General features: G+C 36.7%; 1 protein-coding gene across 1 annotated transcript in view; it reads left to right on the forward strand.

The window, feature by feature from the left end:
- The window catches only part of satb2 (SATB homeobox 2), a gene marked incomplete at its 5' end in the record, with an annotated part of 45,911 nt that overhangs the window by 11,023 nt on the left and 17,728 nt on the right, over nucleotides 1–17,160 (forward strand). Inside the window, 5 exon segments of the mRNA XM_081368684.1 lie at nucleotides 921–1,136; nucleotides 4,581–4,763; nucleotides 14,059–14,185; nucleotides 15,676–15,799; nucleotides 16,521–16,623. Of these exon segments, the coding sequence (XP_081224810.1) occupies nucleotides 921–1,136; nucleotides 4,581–4,763; nucleotides 14,059–14,185; nucleotides 15,676–15,799; nucleotides 16,521–16,623 (753 nt within the window).

Consider the following 17,160-nt stretch of genomic DNA (forward strand, 5'->3'; position numbering starts at 1 on the left):
GGACACGGTTGTTCTCCCAACATTCAGCTGTACCTTTCGACCCGCCTTAACCATTGTAAGGTCATGATTTGAGAACTTGGTCCAAAATAATGGTGCTTATTTCATCAGAAACATGTCTACAATCTTGGCCTCTTCTACGTCTTCCACTGTTTTGCCTCCGTACCCTTCCACCACACATCCTTACTCCTCTTCTTCTTCCTGGCTGTTGACCCTGTTTGTTTCCTTGTAGTTCTTCCATTGTCAGAATTTGTAACACTTGTGTTGTGCTCTGTCTAAACGTGTATATGCTTGCCAAATGAAGCTTCATGAGATGCACCTCTGAGCTATTTTAGAGAACTAGTTGATCATTGGTTGATCTAGCCCTTTACATTTCCCTTCATCTGTCAATTCCAAATTCACCTCCACAGTTTGTTAATTTAGGACACAATTACAAAATAGAAGTCTAAGAAATGTAGTCTTAGTCTAGCCTTTAGAATGTATTTTGCATTTAATGACTTATGCAAGGAACTAATGCCTAGATGTTTTGAGGGGTAAGACTTCAACAGGGAAGCAGTAATACTATATTTTGATCAACATGACAAAAGCAATTGATAATGTAGGAAACAGCAGACAATTGTGCATAATCAATTACATGAATGTACCAAAGCATTTGCTATTTGTTCAAAAGAATGATGTGCACAAGAATGACTAGATCATGTGGAGGTTAAACATGTAGTTTTGAGAATTTCAGTTGTGATCTGAGAAATGTACCTAAGCGACTGTATTGTAGAAAAACTGTATTATATCACCCATACATTTACTCTTATGCTAATACCTACTCATTTTTGTTATTGGATATACAATTTATGATGTTCAGAAAAAAAGCATATGCACTGATACTGTTTTCATTAGGTCTCTCACTCTTTCCCTCTCTGTCTCAGGTCCTTATCCTCTGGCTGGTGTTCCTTCTGTAGTGTGGAGGGGGATGGAGCGTTGCGGAGGAGAGAGCCCTCGTTTGCGGGAGAGCCCCGAGCGACGTGGGAGCAGCAGTCCTGATATCGGTGGCCCCCCACCAAAGATGGGCCGTCTGGAACTCAATGGCAGTCCTACAGGTCACCGCAGTCGCCACAATGGGGCCTCACAGAGACCTCTCAGCGGTAAGACATTCACAACCTTTTCTATCCCTCCATTTCTATTATATCATATTACCTTTTTTTAGTCTTAAAATGGAGAAAGAGAGAAAATAATGGTGAGAGAGATGGGAACAGGACATGTTGCAGGCCAAATTCATATTAGTGATATAATTGTTTTTTTAAAAGTGAATAAACATCAAACAGCACATCTAGCTACACATTCAGCTTGGTTTTCAATTTTATCGGACATTATTAAAATAGCCGGCCATAGTGCACGATGCAGATCAATTTAATCCCATACACCACTGTAGTTCAGCTCACAGGAGTGTTGTGGCCTCTATAAGCTCAGTGAATTAAGTAGCACTATATAGTGCTGATTTATTCCCCATGGCCAGTTATTGATTGCAACAGTAGCGTGTGTATCAGAAGGGGGGTCATATTGATTACAGTGATCCTAACGAATTGCCACATATTTGGTCACAGCTGTGATTATTGAATGGCTTTAAATATGTTTTTACACACGGGTAGCTGACACATAACATGGACATGAACTGTTTTAATTCAGGTTTTCATCTAGATTTTCTCCAAAAATAAATGACAAGTCAGATATCGCATTTTTTTTTTTTTTCTAGATAGATTTATTTATTTTGACTTGCATTATCAATCTTCATGATTCTCAGAGAAAAGGAAAAAAATATCTAGGCCAAATTATTAATAGTTATCTCATTTGTTTCTACTTTTTTTTCTCCTAAAATGCTCAGAGAAACACCTGAAACAGAGGTAAATTAAATAGTCCTTTGGTCTGAAATTAATTGAAATATATATCAAAATATATATACACTACCAATATTTACTGTTGTGACTGCTTCATTATCATGTCCACAAACCCGCATACAGTTACACATGAAGGTAAAGTGGTTCTGACAATAAAGCTGTTACATATTGTCCTCTAAGGAAACATGCCGTCTGTGTCCAACAACACACAGCCACAGCACAAGTGTTATATTCTATCATCACTCACACTTTGTAATCCCTGATGTTATGCATTGGGCCAAAATGTCATCAAGGTCAAGCTGTAATTCACCTTGACAGCGAGCAATGTGTGCAGCCAATCATAAAGCCACATATCAGATATAGATTAGATATTTCTCAGGGGCCAAGCAACACATACTGTGTGTTTGTTCATGACTGTGTGTATCTGTGAGGATTATTTGCTGTACACCTCTGAAGCAGATTTGATTTGACAAAATATCTGTCAACAGATTCTTTTCTTAAGAATTTTTTGGAATAGGTGGAGGAGGAAAGTAGTGGGGCTCTCTCTTCCTGTGCCCTGGCAGATGGGCCGAATGGTTAGTTTTAATAAGAGGTTGTCTTGAAGCAGTCTTCTCCAAACCACAATGGAACAATAAAGAGTGGGCCACACACAAGTCAGACATGGAATCAAAATCACTCAGACACATGCCTGGATTGCTAAAAATCCCTAATCTGTTATTTTTTTGTCGTGTTGACCAGCTAAAGTATGTCAAACAAAGTTAATTTACTTGCAAATTTGCACAAGACATTAAGTCTGTTTTTCAGAGAAAATATAAATCTTATGTTTTGCCTCTTTAGCAAATTATTGAAAAACAATTTGCCAATGGAATGAACTTAAAAACAAACTATAAAAATAAACTTAAAAATGAGGTTAATTCAATAAATATTTTATGATTAGCATTATTATTACTATCTAATGCAATTTTGCTTTTATCTGGCTGATAAAAATATAAAAATTGTATAGGCTGTTTATCTATTCTTTCAGGGAACCCAACAAAAATGCTGATTTAAAAATGTTCATTTGCAGAATGCTATATTTCAAAATATTTAATATTGTTACTTTAGTCAATGGCAGTGTCACATTTTTATATACAGTTTAAAGAAATTACGCAGTAATTATAGTAACAGTATAGTCCACAGATATGCTTATAAGTCTATAACTCTAACAAATGACATACTTTAACATTCCTACAGAAGTCGAAAAATATGTTCTGGCATTAAAGCGCATTAAAACAGACAATTAAACACAGAGACTTACTCAGTGTGAGTGTCGCAGCACAATTAAACATATACCCATACATACACACACACACACACACACACACACACACACACACACAAACATAAAAATGAGTCAGACACGGGCTTCGCACACATGCTGTTATCTTGTGATGAAACCGTACTCATACAGGGTATACAGGGATGAGCCCATGGGAGCTAGCAGAAAAAAGAGAGAGAGAGAGAGAGAGAGAGTGAGAGAGAGAGACTGCTGGGAGCTGCTGTGTGTTGACAGTTATATTTCCCTATTGGGGGAAATTCACTTACTTGAATTGGCACCGGCCCCTGGTCTGTAATTCACTCCACAAGAGCATTCTGAACTGGAAGCCAGGGTGATTAATGGAAAGGAAATAGAAATATAGGAATTGACTGATTAAACCAAGGGGCTCTGGGAGCCATGCGTAAATGTATATGTATATGTATTTGTATGGAAGTGTGTGTGTGTGTGTGTGTGTGTGTGTGTGTGTGTGTGTGTGTGTGTGTGTGTGTGTGTGTGTGTGTGTGTGTGTGTGTGTGTGTGTGTGTAAATTAGGAGAGAGAGTTTAGTACTGCTCTGCTCTTATTAGTACAACTGGGATTTTGCCTAATGCTTTCTGCCTATAATTTCTGAGGGGTATTAATTAATAGTCTGAAGGCTTTTGAGCACTTCAGGGAAATTGAACAAACCAACGGAGATTGGTTAGGCCTAGATTAACCAAGTAACTTGGGTGGGATGTGTGTTTTTCAGGCATCATTAGGTACTGCGTACTATTTCTCAACAAGCCGTGAATGACTATGCATCCCCACATCCCATTAAAAGACGGGACTCTGTACCCACCAAATCACTTGCCAACATATTTTACAGGTTAATCATAAACGTTTTTTACTTAAATGTTAACAAAGTCAACACTACTAAAATAATGTGTTAAGTTACAGCGCAATGAGCCGTAACCTCGAACAAGGCAGAAACGTTTGCATATCCGTTGGAGGCTCATGCAACTAATTTTATTAAGTGACCCTGCCGTTAGCACGCAGTCCGTTGACTTGTGGAGATATCAGCTCAGCTGCTCTGACAAAGTGGAGGGAGGCATCATAAAAAATGATAGCTTTAATGGAGTATAATGTTGCTGGTTTGATGGTTGGTTTGATACACAATCTGGACGGTTTGTCCATATTGAGTATTTGCATGGGCCGGCGGACAACTGATTGACCCAGTCCACCTTATTCAAATGCAATGATGAACCTATTAATCATTAATGCTTTCAAATGAAAAGACTTTTCTCATGAACAGCACGTGGCATCTATTCAAAATAATGCTATATACACTTGAGCGAGAAATAGAGCAGTGGATGGAATATATTAAAAAAATATATTTAATATTTAAAAACTGTTTTGCAGGTCTGATGATTCCAGTCTTCTGTGTGGTGGAGCAGATGGATGGAGGGATGATATCAGATGGAGAGAGCCGGGAGGAACATGCCGAGTTTGTGCTGGTCAGGAAGGACATCCTTTTCACTCAGCTTGTTGAGACTGCACTTCTCGCCCTTGGCTACTCCCATAGTTCTGCAGCCCAGGCACATGGTGAGTTCAAAAGTGCCCAGTTCAACACAGCTGATGAATTTACATCTACAATTTCATAAAAAAAAAAAAAAAAGGAAAAAGATATTCTACTTCCATTTTCAGTGTGACAAACCAGAAGCAATATCAGATATTTTAACATTTTATCTTGATTTACAATTTAATCGAGCTGCCAAAAGTTAAAACATTTTTTATACAAAAGTCCCTTGTAGTTTACAATAATTTAATTTAATCTGTATATATATATATATATGTTTAAGTTTGTAACTTGGCTTTCATTGCTGTTTCTGTGACTTAAGTACACTTTTAAAACAGTACACTTTGTAATCATTTCAAATGTAAAGTACTTAATTATAATTTTAACTGTTGCTTGTTATTTGAAAATTAATATTTTAAATGTACTAAATTTCATTCAATAGAAATTACATTAAGGTATACTTTAGTTTACTATAAATGCTTGTCAGTACATTCGACAACTGAATTTGAATTGAATTAATTTAAACTATAACACATTTTCATTTAATTGCAATTATCATGCAGTTACATGTCCGAAAGCATTACATTCAGTTTGCACTTAATTAGATACATTTAAATTATATTCTTTCAGTAATACGTGCACTTTTTAAAAGTATTCTAAAATGTACACCTTTTTCATTCAGGAAGCACTTTACAATACGATTCATTCATCATCACTAGATAAAATATGAGATATGCATAACAAAAATGTATCTTAATTATTACATATATAATATATATTTATAACTTAATTATATATTGTTTTACAATATTTATTAATCTAGTTTGATATTAATTCACAAATATACAGTTTGTTGTTAACTGGCATTCATTCATAATACATTAGAGTAACTCATGTTCATTTATTCAAAATAAAATGATAATGTTATGTTTATGTAGAAATTGAAATGAACCTAGATTAGTAAATGCTGTAAAAAGTTTTTTTTATACCTAATGCATTAACTAATGTGAATGGAATGGAACTTACAGAAAAGTGATACCAAAAAGCAAAATAATTATATTTATTTCTGATAACTAGATGCCACATGCATTTTACCTGCATGTGTAATCATTCTATGAGACATACTCTATCACATTCTATTTTAGGCAGTATACAGTATGGAACAGTATGCACTGCACAGTATGCAGGGAGTAAAACGCTAGTATGCCATTACATTACAGTTCAGAGCTATTAGAGTGGCAAGTAGTGCTGGGAGGAGGTCTGGCTGTTGAGATGTTGACAGGAGAATATACTGTTTTGGGCTTATGTGTCTGAGAACAATGAGGAGGAAGGCCTTTTGCTCAACATAACTGAATAACAGACAGTCTGAAAATCTCATTAAACAAGAACAAAGGAAATGTAGAGGCAAAGAATGTGGTACTTTCACGTCACAAAAAGATGCGTGTGAACTGTATTTGTGTGTATGTGGTAACTTTGTGGGAATGCATGTTTGTGTCTGCTCGAGGTCTTTGTACTCGCATAGTGTCCATTTTCCGTGTGTGTTTGTGTGTGTATATGGAGAATGTTTATGAGTATGTGGGCCAAAGAAGCAATATAATGCTTTACTTTATTGTTGTGCACATGATTGTCATCTCCCAGAAGATTGAGAGTTTACTTGTATTCTGTGAAGTATGAAGAAAATTTAAAACAGCCATTACTTCATGTTGATCCACGGTAACAAAAGACCTCACGATTTACTTCATAGGTTGAGCATTTGGCATTTACGTGAACTTCTTTTTTCGTAGTCACAGTTCACGTTCTCTACGTCTGACTAGAAAGAAGTTTGTTGTGTGATTTGATGGTGCTGCATTTTATTGAAAGGATTTTGAAAAGTTTTGTCAGAAAAGAGAGAGCGAAAATTGAAGGCCACGTTTCAACCTTTAATTAAATGATCGTTTAAGTCAGGCTGATGAAATGTCTGCTACGTTTTTGTAGTGATTGTAGTTTTTAAAATTAAATGCTGCGTGGTTGTGTTTGTGTGCGACTGCAGCTTGTTATTCAAAATAATGTTAAATAAGCATCCTTTCTCATTTTGTGACAACTAAATATAAACAGTAACGAAAACAGAAAGATAGAAAAAAACATTAGTCACTCGCAGGTCAACAGCGTGTCTTTAAATTCACTCAAAGCACTCCCTTTAGAGATTCCTTTGAAGAGCCAAAAACAGGATCAATATGTTACCCACACAGCGACTCCTAAAGCCATTTGTGTAACCTCCCAAAATACCGTAATGTGCTATAAAAATAAACAAGTATGCAAATTGATAGAAGCGGCATTATGATTGGAAAGGCAGAATAGTCCTGTCTGGCCCACACAATGGCGCCACATCTGTAAGGAAGTCCCAGACGCTCTGCTCCTCTGAACGCAGAAACACGAGAGGTCACCTCTGCACGGTCGCAAAACAATATCAAAAGGACACGGAGGAGGAGAGGACAGCAGTGGAAAACAAACAATTTAGCCCTCACAGTCATCAGTTCAGATGAGGCCAGATAAAAGAAAAGGTGAGGGATACGACTAAAAGAACGCTCGCTCGTGCACTAGCAAGATGCACTGACTTCAGTTTATTCCTAAAATGAGCAGAGAATGAGCGATAGAAGGAAAGAGGGAGAGCTCTCCTCTCAAATGAATACTTTTTGTTTTTAAAGCAAGCGTTTATGTTAAATGAATAATTTCTGGCTTAAATTATACATTTTTTCCTCTGCGGTTCACAACCAAAATTACACAGAGTCCCATCTATTTTCTCCCTGTTTGAATTGTGTCCTGCATAGCTCTCTCGTAGTGGTATATTTAAGCTCCTCTCCCAGCACCGCTGCCTTTCTTTAATTAGCCTGACCAGTAATTAACTGGGAGATATTGTTTATTTCAATTATAAGGGTCTGAGTACTTTTATAGAATTGTATGGACAGACCTGTACTTTAAGGCTTCAGACAATTAACAGTGGTGATGGATTACAGCACTAGCGCATTGTTGTGCTGCCACGTTTGACATGCAGCCACAACAGGTCGAACTGGGGCATTTTGATGAAAAAACGCTCACTTCTTTGAATAATGACAATTAACTTATTCCCTCTTTTAATGTGGACATTTGCAGAAATGCTTTACTTATAGGGATAGGCCACCCAAAAATGAAGATTCTGACATAATTTGCGTCATTTTGTTCGAAACCTGTATGCCTTTTTACCATGGAAAATTACAGGAGAATTTTTGAAGAATATTTGGGTGATGATCTATCTCAGTCTTCAACGAATGCTTTGATTTACTTAGATTTATGACCAAAGTGAGTAAGCTTTCCATCTGCCATATGACACACCTGGCAGCCAATCAGAAACAAGTCAGTTCCATCATTGTTGTTGCCAGGGGTCTTCACCTCTCTGTCTCATTTTTGACAACCCAGACAAACTTTCAAACCTGTATGCATTTTTCTTTCTTCTTTCAAACAACATTGGACCCCATTGACTTTCATTGTATGTACAAAAAGCACCAAGACATTTTTCAAAAACCTGATATCATAACAGATGTAAGATGCTTATATTATGATATTATAGTAAAACCAAAACCATAATACATTCTGAAAGTATTTCTTAGGCCTGCCGTTCTTGTTTTCTATTTTCCTGTGTATATTACTAATGATTGATAATGACACTATAGAGATGGTTTTCACGAGTGGGGCGTCCCTTCAATGGAGCCAAGTCATTCAGAGCAGCAAGCATTAGGAGTTCAGTGCATCTATCCAAACTAGCTCTGCCGAAAAGAGTATGTGTGCTAGGGAACATTTTCAGACTGTGTGTGAGGTAGCGTTTGTGTGTGTGAGTGTGTATGGATGGATACACATAAGCTTTAGCCAAGCCACCAGCCAACCACATGAAAGCCCAGCACTGGGAGGAGGAATTTTAATGTGGCAATGGGAACAATGGTTTGTACTGGAGGAGGAAAATGACAAGGAACAGAGTCTTTCCAAGTTAAAAATGATTCATTAATGACATTACCACAGTCTCTGTATGATGCTAGCTCATACTGTAAATAGGCATACATTTTACCGCTTTTTATTGGAACAGGGCTCATTGCTTTTTTCAGATTGGTTGCAATGAGCTGGCTGTTCAACATTGAACATGTGAATGGGGTAAAGTCGCTGACATTCGGGGCTTTTGAAGTGTTCGACAGCGATTGAAATGGATCACTTAAAGTACATTTAGAACATAACTTAAAGGGATAGTTCACCCAAAAATGAAAATTAGCCCATGATTTACTCACCCTCAAGTCATCCTAGGTGTATATGACATTCTTCTTTCAGACGAATACAATTGGAGTTATATTAAAAAATGTCCTGGTTCTTCCCAGCTTTATAATGGCAGTGAATGGAGAAAAATATTCATATTTAACACGTTACAAAGTAAAATTCTAGCTTCCGGCCAAATGGCCATAAGCAGTATACTTACGCCTAAAGAGCAACTTTTGCAACTTGTGAAGTCATAAGTAGTGTAGTGCGTCATGACGTAGCGTAAATATCAGCAGTACATCGCATTACTCGCATAAGTTGCTCTTGAGTCTAAGTGGAATCTGTATGTTCGTTTGGCCGGAAGCTAGTTATTTTACTTTATAAAGTTTAAAATATGTATATTTTTCTTACGCAAACGCATCGCTTCGCTTCAGATTGCCTTTATTAACCCCCCGGAGCTGTGTGGATCACTTTTATGATGGATAGATGCACCTTTATGGACTTCAAAACAGAAAAGGCCATTATAAAGCTTGGAAGAGCCAGGACATTTTTTAACATAACTCCGATTGTGTTCATCTGAAAGAAGAATGTCATATACACCTAGGATGGTTAATTTAAATCTTTAGGTGAACTATCCCTTTAAAGTACATTTAGAGCATCTCAGTTCAGTCTTATTTGATGCTACTGCTCAAAGTTGGAATCATCTGTCTTATATGTCTTGAATACTCAAAACGTCTGCGGTGGGCATTCATTCAGCATTGCACAATAAGACAAAACAGCAGCGTTCCTCAAAAATCATAGCAAAACCAGTAATATAAACACAGACTTGAAGAAGGAGGACAGATCTAAAGGTGGGCGGGGCACAATCACACAAATTGTCTTCATCTGTCTGACTTGCCTCTCTTCTTTAATTCACTGTCTGGGGAATACATCTCCACAAATACCTTTAGAACAAAGACAAGAAGATTGTGTCTCAGAGGATAGAAGTTCACTGCTGTTACAAGGGTCACCAGCAGGGACGTCCTGTCATGTTGTGGTTGTTTAGGGCCCAACATACTTGGAGGTGCACAAAATAATCTATAATTAACAAATCCATTATAAATTCTGACATAAGAAAGCTTTGCCCCCAATCATAACTGGAAGCAATTGACAAAACTAAGTTAGACCATTCCCTCTATAATCATTGAACTCTTCAAATAGCATTGAATGAAAGTAGAAAACAGTAACCTGTCAACAGTTTACAGTAATGTTAATTTACATGATTTATTCATGCCAAGCACTGCACACCCATACGTCACAGTATTCACAGATTCCACACTTAAACATTTTCTTACATTTGACAGAAAAAGAAAATTACAAAGAAATGTTATACTGAGGCTATTTTGGTCTTTGGTATGTATAGCTCTCTTCACAACAACACAGACACAGGTCGGTTCTTTAAAACGGGCATTTTAATTCTTTGGCTCGTCTTTTTTACGCCGTGAGAACTGCATTCATAAATGAATATAGTATAAACACATCAGCATATTATACAATATAGTCTTAATAGAAACGAAATGCAAAAAAAATATGCTTTCCACACATCAAACAAATATAGCCTACATGTGAAACAAATACCTCGTTGGCTACTTGTCATGAAAAGAGGTACTTAAGTCCTTAGTTTTACAAAATCCTCTTTACTGTCCACTTTGACTTGAGACAAAACTTATTTTAAACTTAAATTCAACTTTCAGAGCCTCGTTAGGCGTCCGCTCATCATCAGTCCATCGGGGGCGACGCAACATTTTGTCATTTCCGCTAAAGTGACGCATTCATTTAAAGAGACAAAGCGCCTTACATTTAAAGAGACAAACAAACTGACATCAAACACACATTTTTACATTGTAGGCTACCTCTAATAGATGAATGCATGAAATTATGGATTTAATTATAAATTAAATATTATGAAACAAATGCATACGCTTACAGCAATTACAGTATGCTTACTGTTAAATGTTTAAAAACACTTTTGGATAACAGAAACAGCATCTGTTAAAGCATAAGGCTTGTCACACTTTCTCAAGAATAATATGGGGAAGGAATTCAAGCACTGCTGATGAGAAATACTGTATGAGAAGCAAGATAAATCTGGATAAATCTTTTATAATGTCTGTGAGTTATTATGAGTTTTTATTGTGAGTCTGTGAGTAATTATATTGATTAAATATGTATTAATAGTTTTGCCAATATTTTTATTGACATATAATTTAATTTATTTAACTATATTTATGCATAATTAATTTTTATTTTGTACCATATTTCTTGCCCAAATATTTTACTGACTACACACTTTTCTTTATTTGCAAAAAACTTTTATTTGTATGTACCCTAGTCAAAAATAAATATACTAAAATGTATTTGAAACACATTATTTTATGCTAAGTATGCTTTAAATACATTTACATATTTATGTACTTAATATAAATACCCTGAAATTGTACTTTTGCTATACTAAATTTATATACTTAAAGTCTGCTAAATTGGAAATAATTCTGTACTTAATGCACTTTAGTTATCCGGAAATAATGCTGAAGTATATTTGATTGTGCTAAAGTGGAACTATTGCAAATACTTTGGTACACTTTAAATATCTTGCATTTAAAGACTGACGTTATACAGAGTTCAATGACCCTGTTTAGATTCTGACACTGATAAGCTCCCACATAAGAAGCAATCAGCCAATAGGGGGAAAAAGTGGTGGAATGGGTTACACAGAATGTCTTGTTATCTCTAGTCAAGAAACAATGGAGCCCTTGCTAATTTACAAAAACAGTTTCTGTCCAAAATGAACTCATTCAATCAGGCTTTAGTGGCAGCACTGGCATGGCAATATAGTGTCTGGATGGAGGTAAGTGATCCATCGGCATGTCTGTGTGTGATTGAGCAGCTGGAGCTCTTCAGATGACACAAACAGCCTAAGCACAAAAAAAAAAAAAATTACAGAAGAGAGAATAAGAGAGCGAGAGAGGGAAGCTGGGTAGCGTCTGGGTCTCATTTAGTGGATAGTAATGTGATTAGCATTGTTTAGTTTTCACAGCTTCAGTCAGTCCCTCTTAAGACCATGGGAAATACTTTTGTGCGAGTGTTTGTGGATGTGTTTTGTATATCTATTCATTGCACACCCTTGGTTTTTGGTCAGGTTCACGTCCTGTTGTCGGATGTGTTGAATATATACATTCGCACAAGGGATGTACATTGAACGCACATGCACACGAGCAGTGCGTGTTGAAAAGTGTTTACGGACGTGTGCAGTGTTTGGAAAACGGTTAATAATGCAGTGAGCACAGGGTCCAGTTTACATGTACAGCGCATCTTGACAATGATTGCGACATCTGGAAATAAATAGAGCGGAGGGCATAATAGATTCAGCTAATTCATTTTTAATAGCACAGTGTGGTTCTTGGAAAAAAAATTATGGCACCCTCAGTAGATGCCACTGCTGCTTAGGTTTTATCCTCACCCTGATCTTTTAACCTATTCAGCTTCAGTATAATTTCAATAATTTATGTCAACGAAGAAAATTTGAAGGTAAATGCACTGAAATTGCCTTAAAAATACATTTAAAAAGTTAAAAAGTCTAAAAAGATGATCACTGCTTGACTTTTGGTAGTTTTCTGTCATTTGTATTGTGTTTAATAATATTTAAACACATCAAAACATTTCTCTTTAAACATTAAAGGGATAGTTAACCCAAAAAATCTATCATCATCTACTCATTTACCCTCATGTTATTCCAAACCTGTATGGCTTTCTTTCTTAATTGGAACACAAAAGAAGATATTTTGAAAAATGTTTTTTTTTTTTTTTTTTTCACACAATAAAAGTCAGGTCAGTGAGGTCCAATGTTGTTTGGAACTACACTTTCACTGCATGAGCTGTAGTTGAAACATACTTCAAAATATCTGCTTTTGTGTTCTGCAGAAGAAAAATAGTCATTTTGGTTGCCAATAACATGAGTAAATGCTGACAGAATTTTCATACTTGCATGAACTATCCCTTTAAAATGGGAAGCAATTGACGTCCCTTCACCCAGGTCATTGTGGGATGGCCTTAGTTACCTGGAGTATTTACAAAACAATCAGATGGCATCGTTCATAAATATGGCTTTGTCTCACAATGACACCCCGATTACAGATTACTCCTCAGCCATAAATGCTCGTCTCTTCCTTTGCACGACAAGAGGCATTTATAACAGTCAATTTGGGTTAATCATACAATCATTGACCTGTGTTTATGACGGCCCATTAATGGAGGGTGGGGGGATTGGGGGTGGACGTAATTGTCAGAGGCTGCGATGCGCTAGACGAGCTCCTGCTTCCTATATATACTCCTCGGTTATAAAAGATCCACAGGCGCCCCTTGGGCCCGTAGTTATTTGTGTGGCCCTCAGTATGCATGATAGATGCTTCTTCCTGACCTGATAAGTATTTAATAGATAAAGCCTTATCATTGGTGTTATTGTTCCTTGCTGTCTGCTTTTATAGCACAAAAGGAAGCACAGCAGAAAACGAGAAGTAAGGAAACAAAGTCCTCCGAAATGTGTGATTTCCAAAAAGTTTGATGCAATAACTTACAGGTAGTCTAAATTATTTCGCAAATGATAAATATATGACTAATTTCCCACTATGCTTCCTTGTCACTTAAAAATATTATGTATAATCATATATTTCGCCATATGCAGTAAATCATGTTGGTTTCCCACCTACCTTAATCCCCTCTTTTCAATCACTCCTTGTTCCCTGTCTTTCAATCATCATGTTTTGTATACCCTCTAATGTTGATTTTTGCTGTAAGTGGGTGCTGGTGTGATGATGTAATGTGCCAGCTTTGGTTCTGGTTTGGTGGAGCTGCCTACTCAGTGGAGTGGAGCCCCTCCTAACTTATTCTCTTATTGAGATTTCATTACAGCCATCATTGACATGAGGCCATCTCTGATGATGTCATGGAAATATGCTACACAAATTTGCGGCACAATGAGATCAAGTGGGGTTAATCGACTCCTGTCCTCTCTCTGCTTCCTTCTTACAGGCATCATTAAGGTGGGCCGCTGGAACCCCCTGCCCATCCATTACCTGACAGATGCTCCAGAGGCAACGGTTGCTGATATGTTGCTGGACGTTTACCACATGGTCACGCTACGCATCCAGCTACAGAGGTACGAGACCACAGAGCACTCTTAATCCTTTCCCCACCATTGACAGAAATTTCCGTAATTTGTAAGACAACGCTTCCCTGGCATAGACGGGAATGACCAGCTTCCTGTGTTTTCACTGTTATAAGGTAGGGGGCGCTATAAGACATCTTCTGAAAGAGTACAGAATCTCCTGATCAAAACACAGGCAAGGAAGAAGCAGAAACAACTAGCGATATCATATGTAAAATAACGCGATCATCAACATGAAATGCTTTGTGGTTTTGATGGACTCGATCTACTCCATCTGTGTTTTGATCATCATTCTGAATCCCATCCAGATGTAGCCTTTGACAAAACCACGATTTTCTCAGCTTTTTGCTCAAAACGTTGCATTTTTTTGAAACTTACCCACATTCAAGTGTAGATAACAAAAGAATGCATGAAGCTAGAAAAGCAACTTTTTTCAAAAACGCTGGCGGGGAAAGAGTTAAAAATAAAGGTATTTCAAAAGTTCCTTGCTTCAGCAGAGAACCCTCTACAAATCAATAACCTTAATGGTTGTATGTTTTTTTAAATAAATAAATAATATATATTATTTAAAACATACATTTTTAATTAATATTGAATGTATTCTAAAATATATTATATTTAATACAAATTAGTTTTATAGAAATATATAGATAATTACAGGTCCAAATTTAGGTCTAAATCACCAGCACAAACAACTAAAAAAAGTTATTTGTGTAAACAGGATACCTTGTGGTATCAGGTTATAAGACCCTTCTAATTGAAACCTTTAATTGATTTTATTTTAAAAGTGAAGTGTATGCACTTTTTAATGTTTTGTAGTTTTCTCCTGATGGTCTTGTGATGACTGGAAAGTCTCACAGTGTTAGTGCTGTTAAGTGAAATCATAATTTTTATATAATGTAACTGATAAATATTGTATCCTCTGTATACAAACTATGGGAAAGTAAAATATTGGTCTGTTATATATAATAATTTATTATATAATTAAATAATTAAGAATTTATTAATATTAATTGGTGTTATACTATATATTGTATTATTAATAATTTTGTTATTTTATTCTGTGCATTGAGGAAACTCTTACAAAAGTTTCCCTTTTCAATATATATTATAACATTTTAAGTGGCCAGATAATTAGGGGATTATTTTTCTTTTGTCAATAATAGACAGTTGAGCAAGCATCTAAAGCTCTGTGCATATATAAGAACAGGAGATACTGTAGGCCAGGGTCAATTTTTATCTGCACTTTTGAGATCTTTCATGCCTCCTGAGTGCAGTTTACTTCTGGATGCTGAGGAAATAAACATAGACTCCAAAAGAGAGGTTTGTAGGCATTGTGTAGTTGTGTACTATCCAGGTTTGTTTCCCTGTATCTTCATGGTGATATCATTGTTGACCTGGCCTGCTGCATGGTTTATTGATTTGGAATTGAAGATGATTACTGTAATGGAGGGATGAGTAATATTTTTTTATGTATACAGCTTTGCAAAACTGGAGGACCTCCCATCAGAACAGTGGAACCACGCTACAGTACGCAACGCCCTCAAAGAACTGCTCAAAGAGATGAACCAGAGCACCCTGGCCAAAGAATGTCCACTCTCACAGGTACAGTTGCTACCCATTTTTTTTTTCAAATCCAACAGACAAAGATTTGGCTTTAAGAGGATATGTAAAGCATGTCATTTAAGATGATATGTAAAACATATACTGCTGGTACAGTACATCTATGCCAAAACTAATAACTTGCCAGTATAACATAGAAGGAAATGTTGGGCTCAATATTGCACTGTGATTGCAGTTGTTCCAATCTATATCGTCAGTACATGCTTAATGTTGCCTAAATTGTCTTAGAGTGTTTCATTCATCAATTCAAAATTTACTCAAATTCCCCGCATTCATGGGCCATTTCTAAAACCCAGAAATTACTTCACCATGAGAGAGAGAGAGAGTATGCGTGTGTCTATGTGGGTGTGCATCCGAGATTCTTGCTGTGCTCATTTCCAAGTAAGCAAGCAATCTTTGAGATTTATGTGATATCTGTGCATGATGTGTTTAAGTGGAGCTCTGTGTGGGTGTTGATCCTCATATCAATTGTTTGCATATGTGTGTGGCTCTTCATCTCTACTTGTGTCACTGCGGCTTGAAGCTTGTCGCGGTGTTCGCGATCAGCCTTGCCTGGGTGGCTTTCCGCAGTAATGTGTTTCATAGGCCATTTATCATTGCAATTTTAAGATCTTGACCATGTGTGTTTATTTCCGTTATCCTCTGTCGTTACTCCTATTTCTTCCTTTTTACTGAGCTCTCTCATTTCTTGGACTTTTTCCAGAGTATGATCTCCTCGATAGTGAATAGTTCCTACTATGCTAACGTCTCAACAGCAAAATGCCAAGAGTTTGGTCGCTGGTACAAGAAGTACAAAAAAATTAAAGGTAAGGCTTGTGCTAATTACTTTTTTGGTTATATTTTTTGTTATATGGTGCCATCTTAAAACAAGTGGGGGAAAAAAAGGCTAACCTGACATCTGCACAGTAGGCTGGTCAGGAAAGCATAGCTGCGTCCGAAATCGCATAATTTCTGAGTAGGTATTACATTTGATGAAGAACTTACTTTGTAACCATTAAAAAACTATGTTCTATATTGTCTGAATGTGTATAATTTGAATGAAAGCCGGACGTACTATATCCGTCAGGTTGTCACTGTCAATTGACTTACGGCATCAGTTGCGTCATTTCACTGCAACTGCCGACTCCTCTCCTGTGACCTTATGGAGTAGGAAACTGGCCCTTAGATGTTCACTTCAGAATCTCATCTATCATCTGGTTACTTTGTCAAGCAATAGGTCATCCACGTACTTTTCGACATACTACTCTTTTTAACATATTGTTCTTCGCCTACTATATAGTCGGGAAGTATTCAGACACAGTGAATGTGTTTTTGTTTTTTAATGAGATGTCCCATTTCTAGCG

Source organism: Scardinius erythrophthalmus (genome assembly GCF_964197995.2).
Source record: "Scardinius erythrophthalmus genome assembly, chromosome: 6".
Lineage (NCBI taxonomy): Eukaryota > Metazoa > Chordata > Actinopteri > Cypriniformes > Leuciscidae > Scardinius > Scardinius erythrophthalmus.